The sequence below is a fragment of the Haliaeetus albicilla genome, chromosome 10 (genome assembly GCF_947461875.1).
Source record: "Haliaeetus albicilla chromosome 10, bHalAlb1.1, whole genome shotgun sequence".
In the NCBI taxonomy this organism is placed as follows: domain Eukaryota; kingdom Metazoa; phylum Chordata; class Aves; order Accipitriformes; family Accipitridae; genus Haliaeetus; species Haliaeetus albicilla.
The window spans coordinates 38,024,997-38,051,363 of NC_091492.1; the positions used below are offsets into that span (position 1 = coordinate 38,024,997).

Here is a 26,367-nt window from a genome sequence, read left to right on the forward strand (position 1 = left end):
TTTGATTGATTCTTTGCTTCACTGGTGTTGCTTCTTAAAAGGTAAACAACATTCATATGCTGCAATCTATAACTCAGAGATGAAATCAAATATCATCTCCTGCCAGAGGTTGCTAAGATAACACATTTAGCATTCATTCAGCAATTACTTTCAGGAAGAGATTTAGTGATATGAAAGAGAATCAAATCTGTAGTGAATATGTAGATTTTATACTATTTAAAGGGGTGAAGGGATTCCTCTCTTCCTGTACTTTGGCAATCTAATTTTCTGTGACATCCAGAGTCTTTGTGGAAATTGAGAGAAAATTAAGTTTTTCCTGCTTTGTAGTGAGAGCAGCACAGCTCCTGGAGCAGTCTGTGTGTTCTGCACAATCTTCATGCCCACGGGATCACAGTGTGCCCCAGGCTGGGCACAGCAGCTCGCAGTTACCCAGCTCCTTGGGCAATACTGCTTATGAAGACGCTATTGGCTCTTAGCTTGCGAAGCTTTGTTTGATGTGTGGCATCTGCTTGCAGCATTACTGTATTCTGTGATTTGTGCCCTGTATTTTTCATGTCTTTGCATGTGCTGTGTCTCAGTGTCATGGATATGGTGGAGGTAGTGGAGAGCCTCAGCCTTGTTTCATTCCCTACTTGCACATGAACATTTGAGCAGGTTCATTGCTCTGAAAACTTTGTCTTGAATGACTAGGAAACAACCTGAATCTGAAAAAAGACCATCTCTAATGTCCAAAGTCTTCTGTGATCCTGTTTTAAATGCAAAGGAGTGAAATTTTGCACACCAAATTCCATGATAAAAGACTGTAGCCCCAGTGAGACATCTACACATTCTTGAGGGGTTTGGTTTTTTTACTAGAAATGCATCTGAGCCTTTTCTGAGCCAGGGCTCCTCTGAACTGGGAGTACATTTTTTTTATCATGTTGCAGAAAACAGAAAAGGAAGGGTTCTTAAAAATGATACTGAGATACAAGAAATATAAACCACTGTGATTTTTCAGGGCTTTTGGGGGCTTTTATTGTCGTAATTGGTGGTGGTGGTGTTATCCAAATGTTCAGGGTTTGTTAAAAGCCAGTCTCTGCAAACTAATGGATAGCAGGGCCTTTGTAAGGCTGCACCTGCCATTTGTTTGGGAAGATCTGCTAACTTTTATACCGGACTTAACCTCATAGCTGTCTTTGGTCCCATGCTTTCAGCTAGAAGTGAGATCTTAGGAATGCCATAGATTAAGGAATAATGCCTGCTTCTCTTTTGCTAACAAGTTTTCCAATGCACCCCTCTTCCCCCACCTCTGAAATGCATCATTGCTAAAGAAGGGTTTGTAACTGGTCAGCTCTGGAAAATATCTGGAATGGATTTATTTTTGTTCAGGACTGCACAAGATACACAAGCCAGGTTGATGCTATAAAGCTTTTGTCAACAAAGGTATGTCAGTCAAAACTGTGTTCTCTGACCCATGTTGCTGTCCTGGTAAAAGCCCTGGGTGGGCAATTCTGGCAAAATTTTAAACATGGGGCTCTAAACTTGGCTGAAGGTTTTGCTGCCTTGTTCCATTACATTCATTTTGTTGGGGTTGCTAAATCCAGGTTAGACTTCAGCTAACAAATTCAGATTTGATAGGCAGTGTTATAGTGCTTAAACCTGACCACTGCTTTTAAAATCTACTAAAGGTAAAAACCTACCTCATACTTATGCCCTACTGAACATGAATACTTCTGTAAAATTTGACATGTGAGATAAATAGATGTTATTTAAATAACTTGTACTATGCTAATTTTTACGCTGCAGAATATACTGAGGTTTAATAATAACATTATCTTCCTCATGAAGGTCAGTAAAAAGCAGAACTATAATTCTACCCCTGTTTCCAGGGCTTTCCCTGCAGGCTCATTACCTGGTTTCAGTATCATTTAAGGCAGAAAGAAAAAAAAAGAAGTAAAAACTTAAAAATATTTCCCATTAGTAGTTGCAGCAAGCCTTGACTCTTTGCAAAGGCTTAGACAAACACGTATACAAAGATTTCTAGACCTCTGCTTCAAGCACCACATGAATGGGAAATAAGCTCGCTTTTACTTCTTTTTATTAGTCTGTTTAGGCAAAAAACATTGGCTGTGCTGTTTCCTTTCTTTTCCCATATTTGTCCTTTATGGAACACTTAAAAATCTTATCGAGGGATTTTGTGTGTTACATGCATGGAAAAGCATCATTATGTTTGTAGTGGAAATAGGGTAGTAGTAGGCTGTCTCTTGCTATTCTTGAGCAGGATGCATTTATACACATAGATGCTGTGTTATGTTGCAAGCCATGTTTTTGTCCTTCCCTATCAATATATCTCGGTGACCCAGAAGTAAGTGCTTTTACTGGCCTGGCTAGATAAAAGTGGGTATTTGGTGCCTCTGTGCTGTTGCTTCTTCCCCTTAATCAGCAATTCTGGAAGCAAGCCACTAGAACCAGACACATTGCCTGCGTGCTGCAACTCTGATGTAACTAATTACAGCAAAACTTGTTTTTAAAGTGCTCAACACTGTTCAGTGGTGGTAATCCCTGTCTCTATCACGTTTTTGTGATGCTGCAGGCTGAGTTTCTATGACAGAAACACTATAGATGGAGAAGAAATAACTGGCTAGCACCACAGCAAGCCTGTCTTTTCTCCTTTTGGCTGCCATCCTTTCTAAAGGCAGCCACCACTGGGAACAACATTAATGTGCAAGAATGCACAGTTGTGAATCCACTGTCATCTTGGGTTCCCATCCATTGCCGAAACAATACAGAACAGAAAAGCAGAGCAGCCATTTTAGCTGTGGGTCAAGGTGATCAGCCACTGAGATCTGTGTAGATTCTGAATTAGGTGCTGGTGCACTGAACAGGGGCCACAAAATTCTACCAAATGCATAACCAAGTACCAGGCTGACCAGCTAACCAAGTGAAGAAATGTGTCCTGTGGAAGAAGGGAGGTACCTGCTTGGCAGATCTGTTGGTAAAAGTATAAGTACCAGGCTAGTCAGGCAGCAACATTGGAGGAAGAATTGCATTAGTTTACTTTTTGGTAGCTTTTTTCATAAAGCAAAATCTTTTTGTTATGCAGAAACAGATGATGTAAATTTACCACCTTTCTGCCAAATTAAATCTATTTGTCACCAGTTAGTGAGAACCAGGTTTGAGGGAGGTTATTTTTAATATTGACAGTATCACTCCTTATTTCTTTTTCTTGTGTACACATACTTAACACAGAGGGAAAACAATGCAGTCTAATGCTTCATCATTTGAAATCTGATGGGACAGAATGTGGTAATGGGATTCACAAGCAATAAAAGCATTAACTGATGATGATTTCAAAAGAAAATTTAAGCTCTTCATTTCTATGAACTTATGGCCTGTTCCTCCTTCAGTAAGAGAAATCTGTTTCAGTAATATGATGAACTGGGACAGGAAGGAAGGAAGTGGAAGGCTAAAGGTGTCTGTTGTATGTTTGGTATTTAATTCCTACATTTGAACCTCAGAATTTATTTTAAATCAACTCTAACAGATAAATGCCCATTACAAGTAGTAGTTGGCACTTTCAAATAAAAAAATCAAGAAAAAAAGTTAAAAAATTGATCTTGGATTCCTGAATACAGCCCCAGATTTAAATTCTAGCTTTTATGTATTGTAGTATCTACCAAACATGTAATCGCAATGAGTTCTGATATGCCTCAAACTAGATATTTCCTACAGCCCACACTACTGGGAAAACCAATATAAATATCTAAACTAAAATACATAGTGAATACTGTTTGTGAAATACATGAACTACACAGAGGTAACCACAATTTTCTTCTCTTCCCGGTACTTCAGGGTAGAGAGACTGGCTTGAGATAGGTTACTTGACTCTATCATTTTAAACAAAATTCCTTCAAAACTAAAGGCAGGGCAGAATTAACTTAAGAAAACAGTTTCCAATTGTTGAAGACATTTGCTGGCATTTTGCTAGCTCAGCATCCCGAATTTCAGCGAGTTCAGGGTTGATTCTAGCCCTTCATGTCAATGGATTGGGATATGGACATTGCCAGGGGGGTTGGTTTTTAAAGCAGCCTTTCCTACTCTTAAGGAGATTTCCCATTCACACCTCAGTGTGATTAATGCCATCTTCAATGGATTTAGTTGCTACATGTCATTTTCTCAACCCCAGAGCAGCTGGGTGTTGTAGGACTTCAACATGTAAGAGCCAGGAAACAAACTACATGTTAAAGCAGGGAAGCTGCAGCTTATGCTAATTATTTTACATGCTCAGATATGCAAATGGAAGTGAAGTAGATGCTTCTTTTTTCTTCCTTTTTTTCTTGCTCCTCATCCTCCCTTCATATTTGTGTCAGGAGAGGGAAACAGCTTTCCCCTGTACCTAAATACTGTTTTCCTGCTGGTATCTTTTTAGTAGTAACTCCAGCCAACAACGATTGCTTTTGTAAAAAGATATTTACAAATCTGATTTTTGAAAGACTTGAATCAAATCTTAGCATGAGAAATACTTCTCTCTGTATTCCAAGCAGGATCACAGCTTGCAGGGCTGAATGTACCCAGAGATCCTTAGTCAGTGTCAAGCCTAACATAGACTAGAGCGTGTTAAGCCAGTCTGTTAAATGTAGACTTGTTCAAGTGGAAACAGCAGGTTCACACCTCTCATCTTCCTGTTTTGCAGGTGGTAAGGTGAAGGTGAAAGGAAGAGAAGGTGGAGATGGAACTGCCAAATCATGCCAAACAACTGCTACTGCAGCTGAACCAGCAACGAGCCAAAGGTTTCCTCTGTGATGTGATCATTGTGGTAGAAAATGCCCTGTTTCGTGCCCATAAGAACATCCTGGCAGCCAGCAGCATGTATTTCAAATCCCTTGTCCTGCATGACAACCTGATTAACTTAGATACGGACATGGTGAACCCCACCGTGTTCCGGCAGATCTTGGACTTTATTTATACTGGTAAGCTCTTAACGACTGACCAGCCCGGTGAACAGAACTTTAATGCTCTCCTCACCGCAGCAAGCTACCTCCAACTGCACGACCTGGCAGCTCTCTGCAGAAAGAAGCTGAAGCGGAACGGCAAGTCCTTTGCTGGCAAGGCCGGTGGCCTTGGTGTCGGGAGATCTGCCAGGAGTCAGAGACTTTCCACTGCTTCGGTCATCCAAGCTCGCTATTCAGGGTCAAATGAGGGGCTGAAGGGCTCGCACTCAAAGGAGCTGTCAAAGGGAAAGCTCTCCGATGACGAGGTCTTCATCAGCAGCTCCAACCAAGAGAACTGTCACTCCTTAAGCAGGGGAGCCAGTAAGAACGGCGGTGGGGGCAGCAGTGCAAATGGAAGCACCGGCGACCAGGAGCTAGGCCTTGACCTGTCCAAAAAAAGCCCGTCACTCCCTGTTGCAGCCTCCCACGATGACACGCAGCACAGTGAAAGCCAGCATGGCTCTCCCCAATCTGCCTCAGCCCCCGCAGCCAACAGTGCCTCATCGTTCGACGAGTCTGGAGTCGGAGCCCCTCACAGCATGGCGGACAGCAGTGACCCCATGGAGATGGATCTGAGCGAAGAGTGCCGCCACTCATTGACAGAGAGCAGCCAGCGCAAGGGCCTCCGGCACTCGTCCCGCAAGAAGGAGTGGATCAAGAAAGACAACGCCTTTGACCGAAAGGAGGGGGGCAAAGACAGGGACGAGGGTGAAGGGCTGCCCAACGGTATCCTGCTGGGGCCCTTGTCCAAGTCTGTGGAGCGGAGTCTGGCCGGGGCCTACAGCGCAGACCTACCCTACCCGTGTAAGGAGGAGGTGGAAAACGGTAAGGAGAACAGTGATGACAGCGGCCAGAGCGAGAGTGAGAGCGGCGGGCATACTAGTGCCAACTACGTCTACCGGCAGGAGGGGTTTGAGCCAGTAGCCTACGGTGACAACCTGTATGTCTGTATCCCCTGTGGCAAAGGCTTCCCCAGCTCCGAGCAGCTCAATGCCCACGTGGAGACGCACACCGAGGAAGACCTTTACATCAAGGAGGAAGGCACATACAGTGGCAAGGATGAAGCTGAGGATTTGTCCAACCCCAACCAGTCCTATGCCGCGGAGTCCCGACCCTTCAAGTGTTCAGTGTGTGAGAAGAGCTACAAGGATCCAGCCACGCTGCGGCAGCATGAGAAGACTCACTGGCTGACTCGGCCCTTCCCTTGCAATATCTGCGGCAAGATGTTCACGCAGCGGGGCACCATGACACGGCACATGCGCAGCCACTTAGGGCTCAAGCCCTTTGCTTGCGAGGAATGCGGGATGCGCTTTACCCGGCAGTACCGACTGACAGAGCATATGCGTGTCCACTCAGGAGAAAAACCTTACGAATGTCAACTGTGTGGTGGGAAATTCACCCAGCAGCGCAATCTGATCAGCCACCTGCGAATGCATACCTCTCCCACATAAGCCAAAGACTCCAGAATGAGCTTCGAGCCCATCCGCAGTGATTTACCTTTCTGTAGACTTGCTGCTTAAAAAAAAAAAGAAAAAAACAGACAAAAAAGGGGGCAACTCCCCATACTCTGTTCAGTCATGGGAGGCCTAAACAAATGTAGCTTTAACATTTAAAAAAAAAAAGTTCCTTTTTTCCCTTTTTTTAAAAAAAGAAAGGTCCACAGCCAAGCTGATGCCTTTAGTCCAACTCTCCCTCCAAATCTTGGTGATCAGGCAAGAAATGCCACTTCTTTTTGCGCATGTCGACTTCATTGCCGTATTGATTATCTGGAGCAGGTAGGGGGACCATGGGGAACTTTGAGCCTCTGCTGGCTCACCCCTCCCTGCCTCTTCCCTTCATGTTACTGTCACCCTACTCACCTCCTCTCTTAAAACCAAACTCAGTAGGGGCATTTCTTGCCACTAAAAAGAAAATAAAGTACACCTTTTCAGTGGCCTAAGTAGCTGTGAAATAACGTAGCATTGCATTCACAAGCGCAGAAGCTGTGTCTGTGGACCATCTCACAGGGTTGGCATCCCCTTCAGATACTGTGGGAAAGCCATAGCAGTGGTGGAACCCACCACCGTTCCCCTGGGCTGGCGATGGTGGGGAGAGCAGTCTACCCAGGTGTGCACCAGCCCAAGTACTTCACGTAAAGAAATGGCGATGCCTCCCTCGCCATCCCTTCCTCTTTTGGTTTTGATCTTTATCCTTGGCACATGTAACCACATGCCACCTTTTGCCACAAAACACACAAACCTCTTCTGCCTTACCCATGACTGAACAGGGACCGGATGCCCTGGGAATTTCTTTCAGTGAGCAGGGGGTCGTCTTTACTTTTCTAGTAGTTTCGTATGAATATTCTTTGCTTAGAGGTACTTGTTTTATTAAAGGAAAAACCATTGTAACGTTTATGTGAATGTTTGAACTGGAAGGTCTGAGGTTAATTCTAGGGTGGGTGGGTGGGGAGGGGGTTTGATGTAGGCTGGACTTGCTACAAGTTCCTTAGGTACTTTTTTTATTATTTTTTATTTTATTTTTTGTGTGTGTGTATGTTTTTAGCTTTCCTCCCTCACTAAAGAGCGAGTCTGTGTGGACAGACTTGTTACCTTTGCTACCTCTTGAATTCATGAGAACAATAAGATGGTTAGTGAAAGATTAGGCATTTTTTTCTCTTATTGTAAGTAATTAAATGTATAAAAGTAGAAGCTAAATTAAAGTTAAGGGATTTTTACCACCCTGTCCTTCCATCAAAAGTCAGCTAGAGAAATGTTAAAGCAAAGCTTGGCCAAAGACAAAGCAAAAAATACGTTGAGCCAGAGGCTGTGCTGGCTGCTTGGACTGGCTCATTCGCAGTCTCTTGGCTGTTTGTAGTCACTTTTAGATAAAAGAAGAAAACTTCTCTGAGCTTTTTGGGCCCATTCCAGCTTTGTTTATTGAATCTGGATACTAAGGGGAGCGGAAAATGTCCCCCTCATCTTCCACTCCCCCAGCACATCTGGGTCAGTCTGTAAACACCTGGCAGGACAGAGGGTGAGGGCATAGCAGCCTATAATTTACTAGAATCCAGAGTGCAATAAGGTGGGGGAGAGGAGGAAAAAGCAAACCAAAGTGTTTCATATCCTCCCTTTTAGACAATTTAACACACGCACACAAAAAAAAAAGAAAAATGAAAAGAAAAAGAAACAAAATGTTCTTGCAACATCTGCATAAGACATCACAGCCAACAGCTGCTATTGGTTTAGGAGAGAAGACAGAGAACTTAGCCCACCGATTCTTGGCCCCCTTGACTTTGTTGGCGTGACCTTGTGGAAAGCTATGGCTTATTTCAAGCCTCCCGTGACTGTGGTGGTAAAAATTCACAGCCAGTAGAATCATCCCTTCTGAATTGAGTAAGGTTTACACTTGTGTTTTTTCATTTGATTTTTTTTTCCACTCAAACCAGTATAGTCTCTATGCGTAAGGTTTACCAAACCTCACGTTTTGTCTTTTTTAAAAAAAAAACAAACCCAATTTTTTTAAGTTTCGACCAAAAAAGAAAAAAGAAAAAAAAAAGAAAAATGTGAGCATGTTTGACTACAACAAAGAAATATAAGCTTCATTTTCTATTGGTTTTTTTTTGTTTGTTTGGTTGTTTTTTTGTTGTTTTTTTGTTTTGTTTTGTTTTGTTTTGTTAAGGTAGACTAGTCCATAAGAAGTTTTTGGGTCAATTGTATGAACTGAGGAAACTGGAATCCAGGCTCCAAGCAATAGACAACCCAAAGGCGCTGAGCCTTGGCCTGGTGTCACATTACAGGGAACACGCTTGCCCCTCTCGCCCACTGCGCTCCAGTGTGCTTCTCCCAGTGCCATTGTCTGCTCGCTCCCGGATGCCTGTGAGCTGTGGAGCATGAGATGGGAGCATGGACTTTTGTTTTTTTCTAATTGTGCTGAGATGCGCTGTTTTCTCTTGGGAGGGTTAGGTGGGTTTTTAGTGTCTTTAGCACTTCCACATTTTGAATATATATTGAATTATTTTCTCCTTGATCCCTTGCCAAATCCCCCTGAGAAGGTCCCCAAAGTAGTCTTTGGGGAGGACAGGAAAGGCCTTGCCATCTACCTTTTTCTCAGAGCAAGTCTCAGCAGGGCCCAGGGACAGCCGTGCAAGATTAGTTCCTAGGCACTTTCACCCTGCCTTTACCTTCGCTCCAACCATCCTAAAGCTGAGCTGAATCCCATACTGGCTTAGGCTGCAGCCAGAGCAGGCTCCCCTTGCTGCCAGCTGGCTAAAGACCCATCAAGTCCAGATTTTCAAAACAATTTTTAGCTCCCTTAGCAAGAAGGGCACGGCCAGGGATGAGCCCTGTCCCCCGCTGTGGGTTTTGGATGCGGGTTTCCCCCATTTGCTTGTGGCCCTGCAGTTTGCCGAGATGGGTCCGCCACCACTGCGGCAGGCGGCCAGCGATGGGGACAGCAGTGGGTGTCTGTGCAGAAGCCACCCTGGGACAACAGCTCAAGCTGTGACCGACTGAGCCAAGCCATGGAGCAGCCCAAGGCACAAGGAAGCAGTGAGCTCCTCAGCAGGCAAATAACCTGCTCCCCCTCACTTAATTCCATTTTTACAAGCATGTGTGTGGGTGATGTAGCCTCTCCCTCCCCAGGCCCCCTCTTCATCTGTTTCTTAAGCCTTGAGAATCATGTTGAAGTTTCAGGACCCAATGCTATTTTTAAAAATTTTTTTCGGAGCGTCTTTTTTTTTTTTACTTTATCCCCTCCCCAGCACTTAAACAATACGACATAAAGTCTGTGTACAGCAAGAGTATTGTACAAAAGGAAATTTTGTTCTTTTTTCAAGTAGCTGTGTAAAGTTGTGTTCCATAGATTGAGTATAAACAACATTTTCCAAATTGTGACAGTAATAATGAATAACTAATAATACTCAAAACTTCAGGGACTGTTTCAGGCCTGCTTGGGGCCTAAACACTCAACTGCATTTGTACGACATAGTATTGTATCAAACATTTTTCTGTATTTTAATGAGAAAGCAAAACACTAGTTTCATATTTAAGATTTTAAGAGTTTTAGGGTGGGGGGGAGGGAGTTGCATTTTTGGTTTTTTTTATTTTATTTTAAATTTTTTTTTTTAATACACAAAGAGCCTCAAGAGGAATAAAACAATTTAAAAACAAACAAAAAAAAAAAACAAAAAGAAAAAAAAAAAGAGGCCAGGCAGCTTAAGTATATGCTTTAGTCACTTAGTTCCAGAATGTTTTCGGAATAACAGGAAAAAAAAAAAGATAAAATAGCAAAAGTTGTATAAAAGAATAAAGAAGCTCATACCCAAATTCACAAAACTATTTTTTAAACCAAAGCACATTTGAATGAGTATGGAACCTCACTTGGCTCAGAAAAGTACTAATATATTTATCTCATTGTTTACATAAACTTTTACAGTTTCAGACCTCAACAGATCTAGGGGCCAGTCAAAATTAATCTTTGCTTTTTCCGTTGGTTTGTCTCTGAAGGCTACGCAGCGTTCCCCAGCTTGGGAGGGGAGATCTGTGTCCCAGCCTGCATTCCAGCACTGCTCGGGGTGGGTGGGGAGAGGGAGGGCAATTAGAAATATGGCACGCAGATTTTTTTTTTTTTGTCTTCAACCCATAAGAGATGTTGCTGGGAGTGAGACCCAGGCACTATTGTGGAGGCATTCCAGCCTACCTCTTCCTCAGAGGAGTCTGAGGGTACCAAGAGGGTAGAGAGAAATGCAATAAGCTCTAGAGTTAGAGAAGGATGTTGTCAGAAGATGGTAGGAGCTGCTGTACCCAGCACATCTCCTTAACGTTAGCCATGGGGAGCTGGGCTGAGCTGTTTTCCAGTCCTTTACTGCAAAACCTCCAAAAACAAATACCTGGAAAAAAACCCCAAAGCCCAGCTCTGTGCATCTGGGGACTAGCAGGAGCCACAAAGATCACAGAAGACACCAAAGAGCTATTGACACGCAGCTTCTGTGAGGCTTTGCGGCTGCTGACACGGAAGAGTACGCACAACTCCGAACCGCCCCTCTGCTGTGGGCAGAGGTGGCTGATCTCCCTGCGGTGACTTGGGTAGCTTTAACGGTCTGGTGCGAGGGTGAGAGCGCGGGTGCCTGGCTGCCGCCTCCTGTTCAGGGCTGTGCTGGGGCCTGAGCTGTACTCTTCGGACCATCTGAGCCACCTTTTAATTAAACAGCTGGATTGATTCACTCCAGACCTTAGAGTCATGCACAAAGAGCCCAACCAAAACTCCTAAGGCTTTCTAGGTGAAAACCTAAGCTTGATTTGCATGTTAGAACAGTCTAAAGATGACCAATGAAGATGGTTTGCTAAAATATCGCTGAAGCCAAAAAAAAAAAAAAAAAAAAAATTTTAAAAAAAAGCTCCCCATCATTAGTCTTGACCCTTTGTAGCTTTTACCTTCTACACCAAAGCCACCTCAAACATTTGAGGGGGGGCTGATGGAAAATGAAATATTAATTTTGCCTGGTCTTAATATCTAACAAAGATGGTGCAAACACTATTTGACAGTGTTGTTTTTGTATCAATATGTATGTGCAGTAATGAATGTATTTATTTCTCAGATTCTGTATGCACAGTTTTGCAATGTAATTCAGAAAGTTGCAAACACAAAGATGTGTCCGCAGGGTCTTCTCTACAGGATTTCAAAAAAATGAAAAAAATATATTAAAAAAAAGAATCTCAGAGACTCTCAGCATAGCCATAAACCATAACCTGTGAAGACAATACAAAGACTGGACTTTTGTAGCTTTGCATAGAAGAGGAATTTATGTTTTGCTGTATTTAAATGTTTCCATTTACAGTGTCACTCTTTTAAGATTCCTGTTTTGGTTTTTGTTTTTTTTTTCCTCTCTCTCATGTGTGTGGAAAGCATTGTTTTCAAGCAGTGCAGGTTCAAAGTCTGGGTTAGCAGTATTTTACCGTGTCGCTTCAGTTCTGAAAAGCAGGAGTATGGGTCTTGACCAGGGAAACATCCAGTGCACTCAGTGAAACAAAACGAATTCTGAGGTGACTGCTGGCAAAATCCAGAGAAGGTAGAAGCCATCAGAGGAATGGTTGTGTGCTTCCGATTGCAGCTTGTGACTGAGAGAAGTCTATTGTCCTGCCTGAAGGACAGGACATAGCTCCTTTACTCAAGTCCCCCTCATCCCTCGCTTACTGTTTACTGTGGTAGCAATAAGGATCTCAAAAGCGCAGAGTCAATGCCTAAGGTAGCTACAGGAAGCTTCGTGCCAAACCCAACAGCCTTTGTGCCATCTTGTGATGGGCCTTGCAAACTATACTGAAGCATCAGATGCCCTATAGCATAAGGTGGTTAGAGTCCCCGGGAAAAGCTGCACTTTACAAAGCCTCTTTTTCCAGTATTGGTGGAGTTAGTAGTTATGGATGTGCTACAGCCTTAAAAATTAGCATGAAGAAAGGATGTTTGTTGATTTCTGGATATTTGCCAAATTCAGAAACCTTTCCAATCTGCTGTGCTGGAGTTAAGCGAAAAGTGAATAAAAAACAAAGAGATAAAACCTCCCTACATTTTAAATGGGTTTGAGAGGCTCTACATAGTAAACATCTAGCTGTCCCCAGACAGCAGAAATGCTTATCATTGAGATGGCATGTTTGAATAAACATTTGTTTAAGCAAGAGTTTAAAATCTAAATGAGCTCTGAGCTGTAATTCTGGAATAATTAAATAGACTTCTAGGATTTTTTCTTAGTTTTTGTTTAAACTTAGTGATTTGCTCAACATCAGCAGTCTCTCCATTTATTGTAAAACGCCTTCTTTTCATAAGCTTACTCTTGCACTCCAGAACTGGCCATATTCTTGAAAAAGAAAATTTTGGGGTTCCTTCAATAGCTGAAAGTAGCTTGTTGCAATGTTTTAAGTCCCATGGTAGTTTATTGTCCTGACTTTAGTGCAGGAGATGAGCAGGCAAGCAGTAGCTGCTTCTCAGCCCCTTTCTACTCCTCATATTTTGCATTTTTTTCAGAGTAGGGTAAGAAATTTCACCTTTGATGGTTTCCCATTAGACTCACTAAATTTGCTGCTTTCCTTGTAAAAGGAAAAGATTTGGGATCCCTTGTGAGGCAGTTTCTGCTCTGCTGTAAGGCTCCTAGCCGGACCTCCTAGTCAGGAAGGCTTCTTCATTTCAGCCCTAATTCATCTCTATGCCACAACAGAATTGCTATTTATTCTGCTTTCCTTGTTTTAACTAACTGGACTCAAAAATACTGAAACATAAGTTTAGAGCTAGAAATGCATTTTTTGTTCAGTTGTCTCCTGTCACCGTCCTCTTCTTCCCCTCCTTCCCCAATTTTCCTAAGCATTTTGAAGCCTAGTGTTGAACACATAGGGATCAATGGATCAGTGTTTTTTGAACAGAGCAGACCCTGTGGGATGCAGTAGGGAAGGTCTAAAACAGAATACTTCATGCTACATTTGTTGGTAGTTAGGGGACGCACTTCATAGCACTTGCTTTCCCTGAGGAGTGGGACATTTTTTAAACTTTCTCATTCACAAGTTATCAGTCGAAGCACCAAGCACAACTGTTGCTCTAACTTCCACAGGAGTTTTGACTGGCTGGGGATAACTTTTCTGTGAGGAGAGGATCCTGTTCTGGCTGACTGGATATTTTACCCCATTTTATTTTAATATTTTAAATACAACTGAAAAAGAGATTTTGCATCTCTTTCTTTTTTTTTTTTTTTTTTTTTTTTAATTTTAAGCCTTAACTGTCAGTCAGTCTAGGAGCCCTGGATGTTTCCTGGGGAGGGAGAGAGGAAGGGAGGGCAAGGGAAAGGCCGACATTCCTGCAGCAATGTTCTGTTCATTTCCTTCAAGAGCTTGAATTCAGGTCAGAGCCACACATAGTTGTGGCTTCAACTCAAGTGTCATATAAAAAGATACAGAAATTATAATATGATCTCAGCATTCAGAAATTTGCAGTCTTAATGTACAGTGATGAGAAACTGTTATTTTATGATCTTTTCATTAAAAGCTTGATTGAAAAATTACATCTTTCGCTCTAGAGTTTACCTTGTTCCTTTAGCTGACTTTCCCCATGTTTTCTCCTCCCTCATTTATTTTTGCCCAGGGGTCTGAACCAGCTACTTCACAAAGCAGACCCCCACACACACATACATAGCCTGAAGAGCCACACACAACTTCTCATTTTATGCACCTATGCACTTTGCTCATAAGCCAAAATCTGATGCTCGTTAGAATATAAGAAAGGATTAATTGCATGGGCCAGTCTGGTGTAGGGTAAACGTGCAGGCAATGGATAATGCAGGAATCACCATTTCACCATTTTTGTTATGACCCTGAGCAAGTTGAGGCTGTTTTTGAAAAGATACCCCTGCTTTGTCCTAGCCACAGTTTGAAAGCAGTGTTTGTAGGAGACAGGAGATGGTAGATGGACCTGCTGATCCACAGATTCCATCAGTCTGTTTGGGCTGTAAGTCTCACTCCCTGGGCACATCTCTGAGGACCAGAGAAGCAGCTGAGGCAGAAAAGTTTCCTAAAAGAAATTATGGTTCCCTATGCACCTGTGGTGCAGGTAAAAAGGGGAAATGCTTCCAGGAAGATGGCTCTAAGTAATAACAACAGCACCCACTGCAGATTTCAACCTCTCCAAATGTTAAGATACTGACTTTTTTCTTTGGGCAGGTTAGGTGTGACCCTAGCAAAATTAATTAATATTTCCTTGGCCTGGGTTCTTAACGGTGTTTTCTGGTTCCCGGGCCAGCTTTTTGGATCTAAGGATCCTTCAATAAAATACCTATTTAATGGAGACAAATTAAGCATCTTCATCATAATGCAAGAGCCAAGCCTAGTATTTTGCAACACTTCCCTTTGTCACACTACTCATCACCACAGTTTTGCTGTTTCTCCCAGAGTCTGTTGGAATGCCTTATGCAGCAGAGTAACCCTGGCGTTAAATTAATGTATTTCTTTTTTCTTCTTCCGTTTTTTTTTTTAAACACAATGCTGACTATATTTTAAAGTGACTGACTGAAGGAGCTTCAAGTTTAGTCAGTTTTCTGACAGGTTGCAAAGTCAGCAGCACTGGTAAGAAAATCATTTTTATTTGTCCTTGGAGATGTGTTTTACCCAGCAAGGTTAAAGAGAAGGACAAAAATGAACAGAAAAACAGATGAAGAGCTACAGAAAACCAGAGGCTGTTTTTCAACAGTTCAGATGTGGTAATGAGCCTGTACTCTTCTTCCAGCTACCAATGACTTTTCTTTTCCTTTTTTTTTTCCTATTATTTCTAATTTATTCTGGAAGTTTTTGCTTCCTGGCACCCATTTCTCTGTGGTGTAAGTGGTTTCCAGCATAGTTAATAGATTGCATGTTCTATTTTACTTTCTTTGCCATGGTCAGCTCCTTTTCATCTCATAAGATCCTGTGACAACTATACAAAACTCTTCATATAATAACTCACAACTGAAATGCAGCTGCCTCTGTGGTGGAACACTGAAAAATGTACAACTGAAGTGCAGAGCGCAGGATGTAAAGGATACCAGATATGTCTGGAATGCCTGGGAATTTGTACTTTCTTCCCTCTGCTTTCATTGCCCCATTTATTGGGAGGACTTCTTTTCTCGCAAACCCACACTTGCTTTCTCTCCACTATCCTTCTCCCTCTTGAAGAGCAAACAGACACTTTTCTCGCAAACCCACACTTGCTTTCTCTCCACTATCCTTCTCCCTCTTGAAGAGCAAACAGACATCGGGTCAAACCTTTGAATGATAGGTTTGGGTTTTGCTTTTCTGCAGGAAATATAATTGCATCAAAATTGGAACTTTTCTATGGGAACAAAACTTATAATTTTTTTAAATGAAATTTTGTTTCAGCCACTTTTGAGGTCCCCTTTGGACCCTGCTGAGTAGATACAGATGCAGAATGTTTGTTTCATGAGAACTCTGATGACTGATATCACATTAAGAAGTTAAAAGGGAAGGACAATTTTTTTAAAAAGCATAATTTCAGGTCAGTGAAAGCCAAAAGACTAGCACCTCCCTTTGCAAATTATTTCTAAAATATGCCTTCATCCTGTTTTGTATTGAAAACAAACTGCAAAGCCCAGGAGGTTTTATCTGCAAGTAATGACAAATTTTCAACAGCTCTAAGAATGCTGAAGCTGTTACCATTAATTTTGTGTATCTATCTGGATTTTGTTTGTCTGGATGCACTACAAAGTTGCCCAGTTTTAAACAAATTGATTTTCTGTGAACTTGTACAAAGCCTGCTGTGTACCAGGTTTAGCGTGACCTGGCTTAAATCAGTAATAGCTAAAGCTAGTGCATATGCCTTAGCAAAACTCATTGTCCTTTGTCTTGTTCTTTTCTTGCGCAGTGGGAGCCACCTCCTGCAGCCCCCTGTAAGCTGCACCTTGAGAATGCAACTGAAGGCGTTCCCACAGGAGAGGCTGGCTGCTGTCAGCAGAGCCATTAAGTCCCTCACTCCTTCCATGTGGTGTATATATAGCCTTCAGCTCCCAACTCAGGACTTCCTTTATGGCAGGAAGCAAACTACCTAAAACGCAAATAACGCAATGGTTGCATCCAGTTGGGAGCCTAGCCCTAGACTGCAAATGTAATGCTGCTTTCATCTATCTCTGCACATTACTGTTTGCCTCAGGTCACAGTGTGCTTCTGGTAACACTACTGTTTCTTGGTGTTAATTTCATTAAGACTATGTTCTTCCAGCATCTGAAGCCAACGCCCATCCTACCCCTTCCCTTGAGGAACCTGGATTACAAAACCTGGCATAGAGGGCCAAAAATACTCCAAAATTTGCTCTTTGGACCAAAATGGCTTCCCTCTAGAACTCCTCTGGGTGCTGCTCTTGCCTCAATTCTGCAGTTTCCTCCCTCCTACCGGTTGCCACACCACGTCTTACTTCTTTCCCTTCATGGGCTCTGTAGCTGGTCAGCTTTGGGTTTTTTTTTTCCTCTGCAGTTATGCTGTCTTAGTGATGAACACTATTGGAAACTGCTGCAGAGCAAGGTCTGAATCCATATGTTTCACTCGGCAGGTTGAGCCAGTTACAAGAAAGCATGATCTCCCTGCAATTACAGTGCACCCATAGCTCCAATACTATAGAGTGAGAAACATTCATCATACTGTCTTCTGCTGTTCCAGGTGCTAAGAAGAGAGGCCAATGTAGCTGGTATGTATCAGCCTAGGAGGTGATTGATGGTCCCGCCTAATTTCTTTGCTTTCTGCCTTCTCACCATTTTGCCCCTTACCTTAGTTTCTTGCTTAGTTACAGAGAGCACTGGGAGAGATGTGGGGCTCTCAGCAGGAGAGGGTAATTTTTTTGATAATTTGGCTCTGAAGCAAAGGCCTAATTCTCCCTCTCTGTTCTTGTCCATCCTCTCTTTCTTGTACACAATAATTAGATTTTTAAAAACCAAACAGCATCCCACATCCCTTGCCTCTGGATTCAGCTCAGCTGGTTCATTTACTTTTGGTTAGAGATTTTGAATTTGATAAAAATCAAGAACTCTTCCAGAAGCCTGACTTGAAGCAAGGAGCACTTAAGGCTAGTAAAAACATGACGTAGCCTTCCCTTGATTTCAGAGGACGGTGGTGGCAGAGCAGATGCTAGCTCTAGGACTTTTTGCTCAGCCTCCCTGCACAGCATGTGTGTGCATTGTCTAGTTGTTTGGTTTGCACCTACTCCCCAGTACGGGTGCTGAGGATTCAGATGCAGGAACCTGGCCAGACTACATAACCACATCCCCTGGCTGTGGCCGCACAGTGAGCACTTTATGAGCACTAGGCAGGAATTGAGCTCCACACCTGGGCACATGCTGCTTCTCTGTAGCCCTACAGATCTGTGTGCCTTTACAGTAATGGGCCTGGCCATTCAAATGTCACCTGGGACTGGCCAGACAGATCTGACCACAGCACAGCGGAGAGTGCAGCATCACCAGATGTCACTTATCAGCCTCCCAGGCATCTGTAAAACGTGCAGAACTAAGCTCTGGGTTTCTAGCCTTGTCACCAGAGGCTCTCGCTACCCCCATCGCCTGGCAGCAGCCTCCTGCCAACTCCAGCTGGTCCCCTTGCCACAATAGCAGTCAAAGGCCAGCCAAGGAAGATTGCACAACCAGGCCTTGATCTGTATTTTCCACTGCTCAGCCAGCAAACCCCTCCTTTTTTCCAGCACAGCTGTTTTCCATCTCTGCTCAGGAAACATGCTCTGTTTTTGATTCCTGGGTCTTGCTTTATGAAGCAATCATGGGCAGGCTGTCTGGGTGGAACGGGTCGCAAAGTGGCTGTGGGATAACTCTGGATTCTGAACGCCAACACAGAACAAAGGGGAGCTTTGCCAAGGCTCAGGTGAGCCTGGGGTCAGCACACAGACAGGCTACTGACGCAAGCACGAACGCAGGGTTTTCTTTCTCTGGGCCGTGGTGTTTGAAATCCCCCCTCCCTTTTCCTCTCCTGCCCACTTGCCACAGCCTTTTCCTGGTTAGATCCACATTTCAGTAACAACGGCGGGTGCATGGGTGATAGTGTCACTTTTTGCCACATCTTACTCGTGCAAAACTCCTAGACCAAGGTGTCTGTCTCTTCTTAAGCCACCAGCCTTGTATGGGTAGGTTAATAAACTGCCAGTTTGTCCCCTTCTAGGTGTTTTGGTTGATGGTATCACGACATGCAGCCGCAACTTGGTAACTTGTAGCCCTGCCGTTAAAGACACTTAGCCCACAGCGCAAGCGGAGGATGGTGGGGTGGCAGACAGTGGGTGGAAGCCCAGGATGAAGCGCAGACCCGGATGTGCTCCACTCAGGAACACCAGCAGCCAGAAATACCCTGGCATTGCACTTTTTGGCTCTCTCCCCAAAACACTGGAAATTAGCCAGCTCCCTAGTCATATCGACCTGGAAATTAGCTAGCTTCCTCAAGGGTTAAGGCATTAATGTTAACACCATCTATATTAACTAAAAATAATATGTGTGCAAAAAGGTCTGAGTTACAGCTGTTACAGGAGTCATACCTTGGCTTTTCTGAGTCCTTCACGTGTGAAGTGTGGTCCTTTACAGCAAAGGCCTATAAAGTGCCTTTTAGGCTGGAATGGGTAGAAGGGGCAGTTATGATGAACAGGTTTGGAGCTCACAAAGATGTGCTCTGGAGCAGGCTTTGAGACCACCAAGGGCAGAACAAATGGTAGAGGAGGCTGATCACTTTTTCTCTTTTTTTTTTTTTTCCCCAGAGGGGCAGAGCTAAAAACCAGCTGGGCACCATCAACAAACTGCCTGGCTGTGCATCTAGGTAGAGGCAACAGACAGAAAAAGAGACGGGAAGTAGAGTTCCGCCTCCTTTTCTTTTACAAATTTACACTTGATCAGCTCCTGGCCACTCTAACTGCTTTAAGAGTGTCCACACAAAGGACTTACTGCCATAAGAGGAAGGATTCAAAAATCACTTAATTGAATCATTGCTGTCATCACATAAGCCACAGCCTGCAGCAGCAGCAGCAATTGACGTGTGGGCAGCAACTAGAGAATCTTCCACTATAGCTACTTCTTTGCTTTTAGTGGGAATCTTTGTTTCAGGGCTGGGGGTGCAGGTGGGAACTGGAAAAGGGGAAGGAAAGCAAGCAGGCTTCGATGTCTCTAGCAGTGCATTGCAGTTCTGCCCAATAGACATATGTAGCCTGCTCTTCCAGTCTTAGGTCTCTTCTGAGCAGAGCATGCCACTCACACCAGATTGTGCAATAGTAGTTTAGGATGTGTACAAACACTGGCAGAAGGGAGATATGTCAGTCCTTGGTGTAAACTCTGACCTAGCCTGGCTTCAAGCCACTGATCACAGTGGTGAAGTGTATATATGCCAGGGCTTGTCACACACTCACAATGCACTCTACCCTTCCCAACATCTGTTAGGCTCCTCCTGTGCTTTGCTTTATATGTGTACACACAACACAGTCTATAAGCGCTTTGTCCTGCCTCTTTCCTTTGCAGGCAGCAAAGGTGAGAGGGATCTCCATTATTTTAGAGAGCATTTAGCTTAATCTCCTGAACTCCTTACAAGATGGGTACCTTCCAAACCTCCTGACCACTGTGAATACTTTCTACAGAGGTGCATTAACCTCCCTTGATTTGGTTGGAGTGCCTGCCTACTCTCATTACACTTTTGCCCTGCACAGTAGTCTTCTGCAAACTACCATACTACAGATGACCTCTGACCACAAAGTCCAGTTCTGGGTCCATAGCAAAACTGTAATACAAGTCAAACAACAATTTTCAGATGGATCACCCTTTCTGTTGGCATTAAGTAGCCCAATAGTGGCTCATGCATGGTCTGTGGGGCACATCCTCCTAGTAGCATGGCCCTTTCACACCCTAGGAACCAGTGAAGCAACATTCTTGAGCTACAAAGGGAAGCACAACACAGTGGCACATAAAATGAACTTGTTAAACTTCTTCCACTGCCATGTTCTTTCTGCTGGCCTCTGATTTAACGTTATCTCCAATGCCAGTACCTTGCCTTTACCTTCATTCCCATTTTGTTAAGTAATTTTTACAGTTCCATTTTCTTTTGCACAGGGCACAGTTAAAGTTAAAGAAGCTTAGGGAAAATAAAGACTTGCTTTGTTTTGATGCCAAAGGTAATTTTTTTTTAATTTCTTTTTTTCCCTTTTCTTTCCAGTTTTTTTAGTCTAAACAAGAGATAACATACCTTTTGAAAAGCAGCTTTCCTGGGGTTGCTTCTGCCCTGAAAACACATACACCTGGAAATTCCAGTGCTTGAGAGGAGCTGTAGAAGATCAGTCCATAAATGTTTTTGCTGCACTTGGGGAGCTAGAAGATGGGCTGGATTGCATGCTCAGTGGCTTCAGTCTTCCCTAGAAATGACAATACACAAAAGCATCAGCACTGAAACATAAAAGCAGACTAAAAGATGAGGCTTCTTTCCCTTTAACAAGATCTTGTGAACAGCCTTCCTCAACATCTCAGTAGAGTTGGCTCTACTGAGAGATTCAGAAACATGATGCTTTGACAACCTGATCTCAAATTATGCAGTATACCAGTATAGGTAAGATATCTCTTAATACTGGAAGAACAACAGTGCCAGAAGCACAAAGCAAAGCTTCTCCAAGCCTTCTTAACAAATACACCTAGTCCTAAAATTTCTGTATTGGCTGGTTCTACCTGCCTCTTTAAGCCTGGAGAAAGGATAAAATTAAAGTGCATTTCTTTTATATGAAGCAAAGCCTGGCACTGTCTGCTGCTGGAGAGCACCAAGTTCTTCAGACAGCTTTGAGGTGCTTGAAGGGAGGATCTGTGAACACACACAAAAATATGTGCGAGCGAACTATGAAGCCTGTTACAAAAGCCAGAGAGGTTTAAGCTGTGCTGCCCTTCAAAGGAGGCCTGTTCGGAGCAGAATTAGGTAACATCTCATCTAAACCACCACTGCCTATGTCACTTAAGCTGATGGGACTGAATGTGTATTAACCATGCAGTGGGAGGGAAAATTTCAGAAAGGGTCTTTTACATCTACAAGCCTTTGATCATTCATTTAGCCTTTTGTTCCTTGGTACCTGCTACAGCCAAAGCACTCCATCAGGCAGCCGAGGGGATGGCTGTTTTAGAAGTGTGCATAGCAATAAGGAGAGTTAGCAAAGCTATGTCAGGTTGCTCTAGGCCTTATGCAATTGAGTTCTGAAAATCTCCAAAGATGGAGCTTTCATACACTTGCTGGGCTATCTGTTCCAGTGCTTAACCGACTCTCACTGTGAAATCATTTTCTGTATATCCAATTGGATAGGTAATTCACTAGGCTGGGGGGTTTGTCTAAAATGCCAGCATTATACTTTCCTACCTAACTTGATGTGTGGAGGCTCCAGACCATCAGGAAAATCACACAGTGACAGCACTACAAAGGAAGCCTGCAATGTAATTATGTACGGGCACACAGGCTGGAGGGGCCCAGGGGTCTGGAGATGATAAAAGACATGGTAACTGGCTGGGCCTTGTCTTTGTTTCTCAAGGCCTGTGCCAACTGTGCTGCCAACCATGTGTGCTGTGCACATTAGGTAATGGTCTGGAAAAGCCTTCCCTCTAGAGGCATGTTCTGTGTTCATGGTGTTTGCTGCTATGCAGCCAGCCAGCTCTCCTTCCTCTTGCTTAGTTTTGTGAGTCTGGGACTGTGGAGGAGTTAGCCCCTGTAAGGGCTGCAAGAAGCAGTCATCCTCTTGTTCAACTCTTCAACTTGTTAAGGAGTGGCACTGTGCAATGCTGAAGGCAGAAGCAGGGCACAGATCCTGAGCAGCAGGTGTGCTATGACACAGAGTGAGAGAGGGCCTGAGGAGATCTGTAATGCTGAAAGCAACAGATGCCCCTCTTTGTCTCTTAGGCAAGCTGAGCCTCAGTGACTTTATGTGCTCTTACAATTTAAGGTAGAGGGAAATCCGTATTTAGAAAGTGGCAATAGGAGGAATTCAGCTAATGCCACCATATCTGCATCCACTCTGCTTTAAAGAGTACATAGGGCCCTGCTTTTCTCTGGCAAATGGGTGAAGGGAGAGGCCAGGGACTGGACATGTTATTCAGTTTACTCTCTTGGCTTTGAAAGGCTTAGTTATAGTAAGGCTAAGAGCCAAACGCAACTCTGTCTTGAGCCGTTCCTTCTCCTCCCCCACTAAAGAATGATCTTTAAGCTCTGGACCCTCATCTCCACCCAAAATGACTGCCCTGATTTATTTTATGCTTTTTTGTTGTTTCCTTTTAAATCACTCCTAAGCTAAGCTTTTGTTTGCCAAGTTTTCAGCCTGGAGCAAATTTTTACAGTCGAATTATAACCTCCTCTCCTTCCCCTTGAAGAAGAGGTGTTTTTCTGGATATGCTGCTGTCCCACCCATTACTCACCTTGCTGCTGGGAGGCAGGAGAGATGGCAAGCTTTTTAAATATCAGCATCTCGAAGTTCAGTGTCACAGGCATGGGCACACATCTGTTTAAACCATTTCCCTCATATCTTGGCTCAAAATTCTTGGCTGAGACATCTCATGGCAGTAGACGTGTCCAGGGAGCTGAGAGGGAGGGAATAAAGGAGACAAAGTGGTTAGGTTTCTCAGAAAGGGAATGGTTGTGGGCTGGAATATAAAGAAATGCCAGGACTGCAGAGTCTGCTCTCTCAGCACGTTACAGGGTTTTGACTCTTCAGGGCAGCGTGAAACTAACCCACACTTGAGAAGCCCCCTCTAAAGCACAGGCTGCAAAAAGGAGAAGGCAGCTGAGGCCAGTGCCTTTCACTGAAGGGACAAATGGGACACAGTCTGAAATGGTACTATGACCTGGAGCCTCAGAGGGACTTGGACAATTCTCTTCCTCAGGGATTTCAGTTTCCCCACTTAGAACCCAGTGAAAGCTTGAAAATCCCTGCTCAGCTGCCAATGAATTCCCAATGCCGATTTTGAAGCCAGGAAGGTTCTGGAGAAGATATTTCAAAGCAAGCAACTTCATCTCCCCAACCGCCTGCTTTACCAGTGGGATCCAGTTCCTTGTGCTTACTCAGAGCATGCCTAAAAATGTTATCTGTGGTCTGGGACAGGGTGTGGGAGGGCACAAATAGCAGGGGAATAAGACATATTTGGTAGGGAATTCCCCGTGGATGTGTCAGTTCAGCACTGAAAGTCATTCACTGGATTTGAGATGTTTCTTGTACAGGAACTGGTGCCCAAATTACTCTGCGTTATGACCTTTTATAATTTTTAACAACTTATTTCCCTCCTCCCACAAGGTCAGTTAACAAGCAATGGTTGCCTCTTTCATTCCAGGGAGATTGCCTGCCTTCCCACCACACTCCCTCTCCTAAGGAATTGCTCCATGTTAGGAGCCACCATAGTGTATAATGGCATTTTTACACATGCTGACATTAGCAGCAAGTTATATGATTGCTAGGCTTTAAACTGCTCAGCGCACAGGTCTTCTAGAAAGGCTATCCACTGTGAAGGAGAACAACCAGCATTCAGCACAACAAAAAGGCCAATTCTGGTATTAAGCTTCTCTGCAAAGAGGGGAGCTGGACCCAGGACTAACTCTGAACTTGGTGACATCATCAGACGTGAAAAGCCACACGAGATGCTGCATCTCACATTCTGAGAAGGTCCAAGGGTAAGAAAACCATAGGGTAAAATGGATCTCTGTTGCTTTCCCCTGTGAGTTAGATTCTAAGTGAGGGAAAGTAAGAGGAGCCTTTTCCTACAGGCAAGCTCTCAGCTGCGTATTAACTCCCACTGTCCAGGGAGTCACAGAAACTGAGGACAGAAAGGGACCTTCTGGTCCATCCATCTGCTTGCTCCAAGGCAGGTCAGCACAGTCTGCAATCCTTGATTGAAATTTTTATATTGTGTTTTAAATATTTCCTTCATAGACTCCACAGCCACCTTTGCAGTGTATTCCAGGGCTTCAATAGCTTTACTGCTATAAAGATTTTTTTTCCTAATGTCTTGCTGTAGTTAAAAACCTTGACATTTTGTCCTATATGCCCTGGATATGGAGAACAAATTATACACATTCTCCTTGTATTACTTGTATTGTCCCTCCAGCCCTTTACTACTTCATGATATTATCACATTTCTCCTTCGTTCTTCTTGTTTAAGAGCCTCAGGCTCTCAGCTCTCCTCTTCTAGACTTCCTAGATCCTCTTCTCATACCTTAAGGCAAATGCCATGCTTGCTATTTTAGCAGAGAATGGCATAGCCCCACACTTTGGGGGCAGGGATTGAAGTGTAGCTACATGCCAGATTGTCTCAAATAATTGAGCAGGCTTAAGAACTTCTTTCCACTGGCTTTGCTGCAGTTCAAATAGCTGTTCACCCCTTTCCCCAGTTGTGATTATCAGTTAGTCTGCAGGCTATGTTCCAGCACAGCCTGGAAAAAAACAACTTTAAAAAAAAAAAAAATATGGGGAGCTGTTTTTAACTGGGATATTTCCAGAGATCTATGAGAACTTCTGAAGCTAGTTTCACCTCCCAAGCCAGCTTATCACAACTACCCTCTAACAGGTATTTTGCAAGTGTAGTTACAGAATCACAGAATCGCTGAGGTTGGAGGCACCTCTGGAGATCACCTAGTCCAACCCCCTTTCTCAAGGCAAAGTCAACTATAGCAGGTTGCCCAGGACATGTCCAGTTGGGTTTTGAATTATCTTTGAGGCTGGAGATGCCACAGCCTCTCTGGGCAACCTGTTCCTATGTTCAAACAACCTTATAGTAAAAATCACTAAGAGTCTGGCTCCGTCTTCTTTATTCCCTCCCATCAAGTATTTACACACATCAGCTAATCATATCCAACTCCAAAACCTGCTCTTTTCTCTCCTCCACACATCTTTTTCCCGTTAATACTTGCTCTGGTCAGTAAAGCAGATTCCAGTTTTAGGCAGCTGCCAGGGTGACACACACAGCTAACAACTGCTCAGGTGTGCCCAAGTGTTTGTTTTCGCCTGTTCTGATCATATCTACATGACCAAACCTTGTTGTACTTCACAGTGACGAAGAAACAAGGATGCAGGTACCATAGGTATCAAAGCCAGCATCAGAAGACAGGGATGAAGAACAGCTCTACTCATCTTCTGTATCACAATCTTGACATTCATTAAAAAAAGCCCACACCACTGCCATCATGTCTAAAAGCCTGCAGGGTGATAAATACTTAAAAGCCCATGTGTAAGGAGTCTTGTGATGCCTGCGTGAATCTGCAGGCAGCCTGAGAAGCATGAAGAGCTGTCACTTAACATAAGATAACTAAGAACCACAGTTCTGGAAAGGGTAGGAAAGGGTAAGAGAGCAGCAGCCCAGTATCTTTCCCAAAATACTGGATTTCCTACCCAGCCTCCAAACTACTATCCCAGCTTTTCCAGGGAAGGAGTACAGTAGGGTGGAGATAGAGAAAGAAACTCCGCTCCTCCCTCCGCTCTCAGTGGTGTGCCAAGATCCCAAATTGCACTAATCTGACCTTGCCAGATTTTTCAAGGAAACAATTACATGGGTCTCTGCCCTTGGGACTTCATATTCAAAGTCTCCAACCCTTCGAAGATGTATGCACTTGCTCGGCTTATAGTCGCTCACATCAATATGATATGAATGAGTTACAGGCAAAGAAGAAAGGCTGGGACATGCATACTCTTGCAAGGGTTGCTGGAGAGCAGAAGATGATCACAAACCTTTCCCTCTCCACCAGGTGAAAAACTTTACAGACCATGGACACTTGCAACCTTGTCTAAAGCCTGATATTTCCCCTCAGTAATGATCGAATCAAGCAGAATTCTTCTGGTATTAATCAGATGAGCAGGGGAGCACTTTGTGGTTAATACTATCAATGGGGATGTCAGGAAGGCTCTGACAGGATTACCCTTGGAATTTGCC

At 43.7% G+C, this 26,367-nt stretch overlaps 1 protein-coding gene and 1 long non-coding RNA gene across 6 annotated transcripts in view; one reads left to right on the forward strand and one right to left on the reverse strand.

Annotated features, from left to right (window-relative positions):
* HIC2 (HIC ZBTB transcriptional repressor 2) overlaps positions 1 to 13,989 on the forward strand; it is an 81,027-nt gene extending 67,038 nt beyond the window's left edge. The window contains exon 4 of the mRNA XM_069795074.1: positions 4,673 to 13,989. Within this exon, the coding sequence (XP_069651175.1) occupies positions 4,709 to 6,421 (1,713 nt within the window). The 5' untranslated portion in view covers positions 4,673 to 4,708 and the 3' untranslated portion in view covers positions 6,422 to 13,989. The remainder of the gene's footprint in view (positions 1 to 4,672) is intronic.
* Positions 1 to 26,367, reverse strand: part of LOC138687471 (uncharacterized) — a 190,136-nt gene that overhangs the window by 107,903 nt on the left and 55,866 nt on the right. For 3 of the 5 annotated variants that reach the window (XR_011326660.1, XR_011326661.1, XR_011326664.1), the window contains exons 1-2: positions 22,870 to 23,820; positions 20,678 to 20,843 (exon numbers count right to left, since the gene is read on the reverse strand). This is a non-coding gene — a long non-coding RNA (uncharacterized lncRNA). Of the gene's footprint in view, positions 1 to 20,677; positions 20,844 to 22,869; positions 23,821 to 26,367 lie in introns of those variants that run through there. The other 2 variants (XR_011326663.1, XR_011326662.1) reach the window with 2 other exon arrangements.